Consider the following 12,020-nt stretch of genomic DNA (forward strand, 5'->3'; position numbering starts at 1 on the left):
CTAACATCAATAGTATGCAAGCTCTTGGAGGGGATAAGGAACTATATACATGATTTTAGTAATAAGAATGGTATCATTAGCAGTAATCAGCATGGATTCATGAAGAATCGTTCTTGCTAAGCCAATCTATTAACCTTCTATGAGGAGGTGAGTTGCCATCTAGATAAAGGAAGGCTGGTAGATGTGATATATCTGGATTTTGCAAAAGCATTTGACACAGTTCCTCATAAATGTTTACTGTACAAAATAAGGTCCATTTGCATGGACCATAGGGTGAGTACATGGATTGAAAACTGGCTACAAGGGCAAGTTCAGAGGGTGGTGATAAATGGGGAGTACACGGAATGGTCTGGGGTGGGTAGTGGGGTCCCCCAGGGTTCTGTGCTGGGACCAATCCTATTTAATTTGTTCATACACGACCTGGAGGATGGGGTAAACAGTTCAATCTCTATATTTGCAGACCATACTAAGCTAAGCAGGGCAATAACTTCTCTGCAGGATGTGGAAACCTTGCAAAAAGATCAGAACAAATGAATGGGGTGAGCAACTACATGGCAAATGAGGTTTAATGTAGAAAAATGTAAAATAATGCATTTGGGTGACAAATATATGAATACAATTTATATACTGGGGGGAGAACCTCAGGGGGAATCTAGGATGGAAAAGGACCTGGGGGTCCTAGTAGATGATGGGCTCGGCAATGGCATGCAATGCCAAGCTGCTGCTAACAAAGCAAACAGAAAATTGGCATGCATTAAAAAAGGGATCAACTCCAGAAATAAAACAATAATTCTCCCACTCTACAAGACTCTGGTCCAGAGTATGCTGTCCAGTTCTGGGCACCAGTCCTCAGGAAGGATGTACTGCAAATGGAGCGAGTACAAAGAAGGGCAACAAAGCTAATAAAGGGTCTGGAGGATGTTAATTATGAGGAAAGGTTGCAAGCACTTAACTTATTCTCTCTGGAGAAAAGACGCTTGAGAAGGGATATGATTTCAATTTACAAATACCGTACTGGTGACCCCACAATAGAAATAAAACTTTTTAGAGGAAGGGAGTTTAACAAGAAACGTGCCCACTCATTAAAATTAGAAGAGAAGAGGTTTAACCTTAAACTACGTAGATGGTCAAAGAGTGTTTGGACATGATACAAGAAATGGTCAGAGAGTGTGCAGACATGCTACAAGAGGTAATATTAGTCAAAGATAACACAAGTAAACACAACAGGCAATTTTTAAAGAAAGGTTTTTATTATTAAGGGAAAACAAAATCCAAACCCACATGGCCCTGTGTAAAAAAGTGTTTGCCCCCTAAACCTAATAACTAGTGGGGCCACCCTTAACAGCAAGAACTGCAATCAAGCGTGTGTGTTAACTTCCAATCTCTTCTTTTCTGCCAGATGTAATGGGACACACACCTTCCAAAAAGTTCAAATTTTGTCTTGTCAGTCCACAGAGTATTTTCCCAAAAGTCTTGGAGATCATCAAGATGTTTTCTGGCATAATGGAGACCAGCTTTTATGTTCTTTTTGCTCAGCAGCGGTTTTCGTCTTTTTGGCCAGTCTCTTTCTTATGGTAGAGTCATGAACACTGACCTGAACTGAGGCAAGTGAGGCCTGCAGTTCTTTGGATGTTGTTGTGGGGTCTTTTGTGACCTCTTGGATGAGTCATCGCTGCACTCTTGGGGTAATTTTGGTTGGCTGCCCAATCCTGGGAAGGTTCACCACTGTTCCATGTGTTCGCCATTTGTGGATAATGGCTCTCACTGTGGTTTGCTGGAGTCCCAAAGCTTTAGAAATAGCTGTATAACCTTTTCCAGACAGATAGATCTCAATTACTTTCTTTCTCATTTGTTTCTGAATTTCTTTTGATCCCGGCATGATGTGTAGCTTTTGAGGATCGTTTGGTCTACTTCACTTTGTCAGTCAGTCTTATTTAAGTGATTTCTTGATTGCGAACAGAGGAGAGGAGAGGCTCTTTACAGACGCTATGCGGGCACTGTTTTATTTTTGTGTGGATTTTGTCTTCCCTTAATAATAAAAACCTTCCTTTAAAAATTGCATATTGTGTTTACTTGTGTTATCTTTGACTATATAAAAATGAAAGTGTGACAAACATGCAAAACATTGAAAAATCAGGAAGGAGGCCATAACAATAGAAAGAGGTGTGCTGCCAATGTTTTGATTATTTCACAAGAAAATGTAGCTGAGGAGGAGCTATGCAAGATTGTGGAGGAGAGAAACCTAAAGAAAAGAAAGGGGAGGCAGGAAATGGTAGGCACCTGTGGCCTGAGGCAAAACATTAACCTGGCAAAAGACAAGTTCAAATAGAAAGCAATGGTAGAAGCAAGGATTTAGGTTTGAAGTTCACCAAGAACAAGCGGTCATGGTAGAGGTAATGTAATATCAAATACACACAAAATAAAATAGTTGAAGAGTATAATACAGAAAGAAATTTAGGCTGCACAATATGTATTGTTATTCACATATCCTGAGGACAACATGGTTCATAAATACACTATTTGTTATTGAAATGTATTAAAAGAAGGGAAACAAACCTGAAGTATAAAAGACAATTCTTAAAGAAGTATTAAACTCAGCATTTTTAGCTTAACATATTGAGTATAATAAAAAAAAAAAAAACATTCCCCAGTAAACTAATTGTTAAAAATCTTACCCCAGCCTTATAAGTTTACAACTTTCAATGTTGCTGGCTCATGCTTCCCCAGTGCTGCTTTTCTGAACTTCTGGTATTCATAGAAAAGAGTTAAAAGTGGACTACTGTCTAGTACTGAGCCAGTCTGTTAGGCAGGCCATACACGGTTCGAATCTCTCGTCCTTCCCACCCCCCATCACCCGCCGGAAGAAGATAATGGCCCGGCAGGAGAGATTCCTGCATCAACACTATTTGTGTTGATGGGAGATTTGAGCAAATTTCTTTCCTGAAACCCGTGTTTGCCAGAAAGAAATTTGCTCAGTGTATGGTCGGCCTTAACTTGGATAAGGGATGAGGAGGAGGGGAGTGCTCTGCTATCCTAGACTTCGGGGCTGTATGTTTCTAATAATGCGCACAGTATAGGGAGGCACATCTCCAGCCCCTACATACTAGGGTGACTGCAAGATTACGGTACCACAAAGACACAGGAAACCTGGTGCAGCAGTCTTTTTTTGTAAATCAAATATTTTTTTTATTATTAAACATACAAACAAAATATATAAAATTAGTCCATAAAGTATCAAAAAATAAGGAAGCACACACATCAAACAAACCTTGCACCTCTCAGACAAAAATAACTTAACTTATAATAACCAAAACATAATGGGAGCATAAATACATTTTACATAACACATTAGGCTCCCCTGATATCAGTGATCAGACTTATGGCAACTTCCTCTATGCAGCATCATATTGTCTTTCTTTTACATACTAGTTTCTTCTCTTCTGCTTCTCACCTTACTACCCCAGCTCTTTACTCCCATCTGTCTCCTCTACCTTCCCTCCTCTCTACTAGATACCCCATCATATAGTTCATTACTAGCTTCTATCCAACATGACAGAATTTTGCCAAACCTTGGGGGTGTACCTCTATGCTTATATGTTAATTTTTCTCTCTTAAGTATAAAATTAAGTTTCTCAACCCATTGTTTATGGGTTGGAGGATCAGCGGATGACCATTTTTGTAACTTTACGTGCTAAGTATAGGGATCTTATCCACATAGTATGCATCTCTACTGATAATGTTCCATCAGGTATTATTCACAGTAGTGCAAATTTGGGCATCCCTATTATCTCAGTGCAGCAGTCTAGCACCAACTTAAACAGGAACTTAGGCAAGGATTGAAAAAGTAGAGAAAATGCATACTAAGTAAGTGATTAAATCAGCTACTGAAAATGCTTAAACACTGAGGGTTTAATATCACTTTATTACATCAGCTATATTAGTTCTCATACATTTGAAGATTATTGAAAAGTTTGATTTTTTTTGTTGAATGCAGGTCAAAATCATCTTCTTTATTGCTACAATTCCAAGATTTTTTTTTTCACGTCATTTTTTAATTAATTTTATAAACAAACTATACAAACAAACATACATCCCATGTACATATTGAAATACACATCATATAAACAAAAAAAAAAGGGAAACATGGGGGAAAACCCCCACCTCCCCAAACCATAACCCCCCCTCCCCCACACTCCCTAATTACCTAACTGCTCCCGTCTCATCATTCAGTCCAAGATATCCAACCATCTTTTCCATATTTTTTCCAATTTCCTGGACAACCTCTATGTAAGAAGATATATGTCTCTTTAACTAGGGTTTCCCTTATTTGTATTTTCCAAAACGCTATTGTTGGAGGATATGGTGACACCCATTTTTGTGTTATCAGCTTACGCACCTGAAACAAACTCCTTATTATTGGTACAATGAAGTCTCTCAGGATCCTGGACTCATCCAGGATACTCAAAAGACATCCACCTGGCTCCATCGGGAGCTTTGTCCCAAAAGGCCATTAAAAATAGATACTACCGCATGCCAATAGCGATAAAGTTTGGAGCATCTCCATAACATATGTATTAAATTAGCAGGGCTCCCTTTACATCTAGGGCATAGAGGTGTGTCTCCACGCTTCCATTTAAATAGCTTCTCAGGTGTATAATAGGCCCTATGTAAGTTCAATAATTGAGTTGGGTTTTGCTCAGGGGATAGAGAGACCATGGGTACTGCTGACAGTGCCACTGCCCATTGTTCATCTGATATTGACCCCAGATAGCAAGTCCATGGTGTCCCTGCTGGTATATCCACTGATGCTTGAAACTTATCATATAATATATCATATAATTGTGATATCAGACCCTGTTTTGTATCCCTTTTATCCAGCAGTGCTATAAACACAGATTTATTACATTTTAATTCATGAGAGCGACCCTATGCTTTTATAGCATACCTAATCTGTAAAAATCTTTGGTTTGGGATACTGTATTCATTGCTTAATTCTATAAAGGTTTTCATCACATCTTCCTGAAATAATTGTGCCATATACCTCAGCCCTTTATGCTTCCATATGTCAAAACCTTCCAGTTTCATCAGTTCTCCAATTCCAATAATTTAGGATGTTTTTACATTTTCCCTTTCAGCTAGTTTGCATAAATCTTTTAGTTTAATATAGTATTATTAAAGCATTCCATAGCTGGCAACTGTACTGTTTGATATGGGACGTGATGTTGAATGTTTGACCTATCTTTGCACCTTAACAACTTGGCATTTCAGACATCCAGTGCTTCACAGTTCAACCTGTGCTTGAGGAGCAACCCCAGTTTAGAAACAAACCAGTACCTGACCAGATAATAAAGTAGGTATCAATCACTAGCTTACCTTCATTAAACTGTAGTATTACAGATTCCTACAAGCTGGTCTTTTCTGAAAGATTCTTTTTCAGGTACTTTAAAACTTGGTAAATATTCTAACTAGTAAAGTTGCAATGCTTTCTGGATTGTTAGCAGTTCAGCGAATTGCTTTATGTGCTTACTGTAGTTGCTATTTAAATGAAACAAACTATATTTCAAATTTATTTTGTCACAATCAAGCAAAATACTAAATTACATACTATATTACATTACACAATACTACACTATATTCGTTTATCATTTGTAGATCCTTACAAAAAAGAAACGGTCATTGTTATGAATTAGCTCTGTATATGTTGTAAGTGAAAGTTCACAGTTTTGTTGCTAATAATGTCATCTAAAATGTAAATTCAACAAAATGAATTCAGTTATATTTCAGATGGCTCTGTGAGATAGAATTTCTAAGTGGGCATTTAATTATAGTATGATCATGAGCAAGAGATAAAGTTTACACCACTGTTTACTTTACCTACAAAACCTGTATGTTTTACAGCTTTTATAAGTCAAATTATGTGCAGAGATTCCACTACTCAAGACCTGTTAGGAAGGGGTCCATTGATCCAGAGAATGAATTTGCTGTAAGTATATTAAACTGCCTGTATTGCTGTGAAATAATAGAGCTCAAGTCTTTGATGATATGTGGCCCAGGTGCTTTATTCACCCTTTTGACTATTTTGTCATCCATTGGGTTGAGGTGATCCTGGTCTTGTTTCATATCAATTTTGAGTCATTGTGGTTATTTTGGGGCTGAAGGATCTCATAAAGGGCCTACATGCTCAGAACTGACCTTTTTACTAATAATATATTTGAATAATTTCTGAGGGTTTGTCCTCCTTTTTGCAACATGTCGCTCATTTAGAATTTTTTATTTATGTTTAATTTTATTTTAACCGCTTGCGGACCGCCCCACGCACATATATCTGACACTTCCGGGTCTAGGGCGGGCGTGCGCTCGTGCTGCCGGCAACCCGCTCCCTCTGTGATTGGACACAGTGGGAGCCAATCAGCAAGTTCTGCGAAAACAATGTCCGCCGGGATCCACCGATCGTTCTGGAGACAGGCAATCTTCCTATGTAAACAAGACAGACCGCTGTTTTGTGAAAGGGGGAATGTACTGATCCTGTGTTTCTGCTAAGCAGGAACACTGATCTTTATCGTCCCCCAATGTGATTATTACAGTGACAGTGCATATTTTTTAGCACTAAACAATGTATTAGTGTCACTGGTCTCCAAAACGTGTCAAAAGTGTCATTTAGGTGATCGATTTGTCCGCTGCAATATCGAAGTCCCACTATGAGTTGCTGATCACCACCATTACTATTAAAAAAAAGTAAAGGAAAATATCCCATAGTTTTTAGGCGCTATAACGTTTGCGCAAACCAATCTATATACGCTTATTGGGTTTTTGTTTTACCAAAAATATGTAGCAGAATACATATTAGCCTAAATTGATGAAGAAATTAGATTTTTTACATTTTTTGGGATATGTTTTATAGCAGATATTATATTATAATTTTTTTCTTTTTTCAAAATTGTCGCTCTTTTTTTTGTGCTTATAGCACAAAAGATTAAAACCGCAGAGGTGATCAAATACCACCAAAAGAAAGCTCTATTTGTAGGAAAAAAAGGACAAACATTTTATTTGGGTATAGCGTCACACAACCCCGCAATTGTCAGTTAAAATAACGCAGTGCTGTATTGCAAAAAATGTCCTGGTCATGAAGGGGGTTAACCTTTTGGAGCTAAAGGGGTTAAATAAAGAATTCTTATTAAGATTTTGGCTTATAAATAGAAACCAAAAATTTTATCCCAAAAAAGAATACCCCCACCCCTTCACAATTTACCCAATAATTGGGTTATATTTTTATTTTTATATGATATAAGACACAGATCTAGCAACTACCAGGAGACTAAAATAATGTTTATATATTAAGAATCCATTGACATCATTATAATATCTAAGTAGCCAACAAATATGTAGATCACAATAGGGTTTGAACTGCAGTTCATGGACTTTATGGGCACAACTTCAACAAATGGATGAAATACAAAATTTTATTGGTACATGATATAAAATCTACATTAAGGCACAACTAAATTTAAAAACATAGTAGCATTGAGCACCATTTATAGATATAGGGATATGGTTGGTGGTCCAAAATTGATAGAAGTATATAATAATATAACCTCAGATAAAGATACAAAGCTCTAACAGTAGAGGGTTCCACCATCCCTTCACATAGAGCTCTACATGTTTTGCATATGGCGCTTCCTTAGGAGCGAAAGGTTCTAACAAAAAAAATTGCTACCTAAAATAGAAATAAACAAATAATAACACATGTACAATGTAAATTATTCACACAATAATGTTGATATGGTATAAGTATATGTCCAATAGCAGACAAAGTAAACAATGTGTTTAGATACAAATTCACTCAGCACTTTATTATATAGAGATATTATATAGAGAATAAGTCTATGAAGGAGGAAAGAGATATGTACTAATTACTAATAAAGCATTGAAGTAGCCACCATTTAAATATCTTGTCATACTTTAAGACTGTAAAAAAGGGGTAAACATCGCAAGACCACCATTATCTTAGTGCACTAAGTTAGGGCATAACCCCAATAAAAAGAGGGGAAATTAGAATAATATGACATTTTTAAACATGACCAGACAACCACGTTAGGTATATGTAAAAAAAAAATAAATCTCACCAAAACATTGTTTACTGTTTCTAACCAAGTTAAGTGGGAGAGGGGTAAAGATACACTGATGTATAAACACCTATATAGTTGAGATAATCAACTCCTGATCCATGAAGCCCAGCAAACACCAAACTGGGCAAACTGGAACAACTTTTGAGGTTTGCAATATGATCTATGAAATACAATATATAAATAACCACATCAATTTTTGGGGCGGTGACAGTGATATTAAGGTAGAGATTCTAGAATGTAGTACCATTGCCCATCTGTCAGTTCTCCTAAGTCCTCCACCCTGCGTGACTTACATGCAAGGTCTACAGTAGAGTCTCATAATACCATAACCCCTCCAGTTACTAAAAATGTTCCTCTCCCTGAGCTCCTGAAGATTATTGTAATCCCAGATAGGGGTATAAATACTAAATCCAGTATATTTTAATAGAGAGAAGATTGTCCAAAAATTTTACATATTATGTTCTTTGTAACTTTTAATTGATGATGGTGTTTCTCCATTTTTTAAAATGCTCTTTTCTAATTATTCAAGTTTTTTCTAACTTGACGAGAGCCAGATAGGTTTCATTTTTAGCCTTTTAAATTTACTGCCCATGGGGAGATCCTGTATATTGCAGTGTGTTTGCATACAGTTGATTTGAAACATTTCCATTTCTGTTCTTTGTTCTTCAATGGCAATAATCCCCCCCCCCCCCCCAGTCTAAGTCTTAGAGCAGCTCTCAGCCTTGAAAATTTGCTCTCTTAAAACTCACAATAACCACTTGCCGACCGGCTCACTCATATCCGTCGGCAGAATGGCTCTGCTGGGCGAAACCCTGTATGGGTACATTGTTCCCTTTATGAGCCACCAGAGGGCATGTGCGTGCCGCACGGCGGGGGACCTGATGTCTGTGGCAGGCAGGCATTATCGCTGTCGACCATGCGCGATTGTGGGCACGAGGGCCAGCACAGAGATTTGTGTGTGTGTAAACACACAAATCCCTGTTCTGTCAGGGGAGAGGAGACATATTGTTTGTTCCTACTAAGTAGGAACAACGATATGTCTCCTCCCTCAGTCAGTTCTATCCCCATACAGTTAGAACACACCTAGGGAACACACATGTTAACCCCTTGATCGCCCCCTAGTGTTAACCCCTTCCCTACCAGTGACATTTACACAGTAATCAGTGCATTTTTATAGCTCTGGTCGCTGTATAAATGTCAATTGTCCCAAAAATGTGTCAAAAGTGTCCGATATGTCTGCTGCAATGTCCCAGTACTGCTAAAAATTGCAGATCACCGCCATTACTAGTAAAAAAAACAAGCACAAACAATATACGCTTATTGTGATTTTTTTTTTACCAAAATTATGTAGAAGAATATATATTGGCCTAAACCGATGAAGAAATTTGTTCTTTAAAAACATTTTTGGGGATATTTATTATAGCAAAAAGTAAAAAATATTGTTTTATTTCAAAATTGTCGCTATTTTTTTTTTTTATAGCGCAAAAAATAAAAATGCAGAGGTGATCAAATAGCACCAAAAGAAAGCTCTATTTGTGGGACAAAAAGGACGCATATTTAATTTGGGTACAGCATTGCATGACTGTGCAAATATCATTTAAAGCGACGCAGTGCCAAATTGTAAAAAGTGCTCTGGTCAAGAAAAGGGTAAAATTTTCCGGGGCTGAAGTGATTAAATTAAATCATGTTATGGTCATTACAACCCAGATGTACTTTTTATATGAACATTAGTAATAAGCTCCACATGTTTTGAGATTACTGGGTCCAGCAGAGTAGCATTTTTAGGTTTCTGTAAATTGTAGTAAAAGAAATTGTCTTGTAATAGGTTTAAAACTTCCTACCCTGATACTGTTCCAGCAGCGCCATTATTTTGGTCAATTTCAGGGTAGTTAATATCCCTTATTATTATCAATGTCTTGAAGCCCTTTTTATATCTCTGCATCCTCATTAAAACTGGGTAATCTGTAACAAACTTCAATAATTAACTTTGAAGTATGCACTCTCATATGAAGCCATAGCCATAGCCATAGCCCTCCCCTATCTTCCCCTATTCCATCCTCCATTGTTCTATGGTTTTCTGTTTCACAGTAATAGCCTTTAACAGCTGTAGCGCTACCCCCAAAGGAGCCGCTTGGTAATTTTGGGTTTCTATTCCACGCCTCCATTCCAAGAACAAGCTCCTCTGACACACCTTCTGCAAGCACAAGTAAAACCACAAATGTAAAATACCCTTTAACTTGCTGTGAGGTATTGCTAGTAGAAAAAAAACACACACCCCAAGTTAGAGATAACGTGCTTAATCTATTAATGCAGATTAGCATAAATGGCAGTTTCAACAGAATTAAACAACATACCAGGCAAATTCAGACACAGGCTGCTAAACAGGGTAAAAGAACTATACCCAAGTAGAAAATTGTAAAGGAGAAAAAAAAAAACAGCAGTACACTTCTATATCATTAGCTAAAATCAATATAAATAATAACTCTAAATGTGTTCAGAATGATAGCAGCTCTATACTAGTTCTGAGTGCCTTAACTGGTCAGCCGATAGAGCTTTAAGGTAATTAAAACTAGGGGCAGTCCTTAGTCTTACATTTTGTTGGAGCTCGTTATCGCCCGTTGCGGGTGTCAGTAAGGCCTACAGGCAGTATTAGAGCTATGGGGTCACTGGTTAAGTAGCTTCTAGTTGCTTTATTCTCTAGTAGTGGTAGCAAGTAGGGGCCGCGAGGCCCGCTCACCAGTCCCGGTAGCACTGCTAGTTGCCCCTCCGGTCAGGCATCCACTTGCTTAGGTGGCGACTCTGGCAGGCAGCATGTTTTCCGGTCCCAGAACTGCTTTCCCACACTGTAGTAGCTTTTAAAAGAATGGCTTCCCTCTGTCTCTGGACTCTGTAGATGACAACCCACGCATCGTCCTCCCACCACAATAGCTCCAAAAACTCGCTGCAGACTCAGGAGATCCACAAATAGTTGGGGACTTCTGCCAACTCAAGCTCTCTCTTTCTCTGACTGACAATTTTGGGCACAGTTGTTCTCACCTCACTCTGTCTCTGCACTGTCCTGTCAGAGCCCTTTTTTTTCTGGGCTCCTAGACTCTCTCTCTCTCGCTCTCGCTTTAATTGACAATTGCGCGGTCGTGCGTCATTGTACCCAAACAAAATTTATGTCCTTTATTTCCCCACAAATAGAGCTTTCTTTTGGTGGTGTTTGATCACCTCTGCGTTTTTTTTTTTTTTGTTTAACAAAAAGAGAGCGACAATTTTGAAAAAAACCACAATATTTTGTACTTTTTGTGATAGTAAATATCCCAAAATGTAACCACTTCCCATCCACCTATAGCCGAAAGACGGCTACAGCGCAGACCTACTTTGCCGGGAGGGCGTCCATAGACGTCCTCCCGTGCTCGAGCGGCCTGCGCGCCCCCAGCCAATGACAGCTGATCATGTGATATAAACAGAGCCGGTAATTGGATATTTTTTCTCCTCACCCTGGTCACCTGCGGCTGTGAGAGGGACATCAGTCCCGATCGTGGAGAGCCTCTGCAGAGGCTTCTGTGCCACCTACCAGTGCCCACCAGTGCCCCCTACCAGTGCCCACAGTACCACCCATCAGTGCCCACAGTGTCACCTATCAGTGCCCACAGTGTCACCTATCAATGCCCACAGTGCCACCTATAAATGTCACCAATCACTGCCTCATCACCACTGCTGCCTATCAATAGCACCAACCAGTTCCCATCAGTGCCACCTACCAGTGCCCATCAGTGCCACCTATCAGTGCCCATCAGTGCCACCCATCAGTGCCACTCATCAGTGCTACCCATCAGTGCTGTCTTATTAGTGCCCATCAGTGCCGTCTTATCAGTGCCTATCAGTGCCGTCTTATCAGTGCCCATC

General features: G+C 38.8%; 1 protein-coding gene across 2 annotated transcripts in view; it reads left to right on the forward strand.

Moving 5' to 3' along the window:
* Nucleotides 1-12,020, forward strand: part of DOCK2 (dedicator of cytokinesis 2) — a 475,532-nt gene that overhangs the window by 344,594 nt on the left and 118,918 nt on the right. For both annotated transcript variants that reach the window (XM_073620719.1, XM_073620720.1), the window contains exons 42-43: nt 5,269-5,350; nt 5,899-5,983. In XM_073620719.1, the coding sequence (XP_073476820.1) occupies nt 5,269-5,350; nt 5,899-5,983 (167 nt within the window). The remainder of the gene's footprint in view (nt 1-5,268; nt 5,351-5,898; nt 5,984-12,020) is intronic.

Source organism: Aquarana catesbeiana, linkage group LG03, assembly GCF_042186555.1.
Source record: "Aquarana catesbeiana isolate 2022-GZ linkage group LG03, ASM4218655v1, whole genome shotgun sequence".
Lineage (NCBI taxonomy): Eukaryota > Metazoa > Chordata > Amphibia > Anura > Ranidae > Aquarana > Aquarana catesbeiana.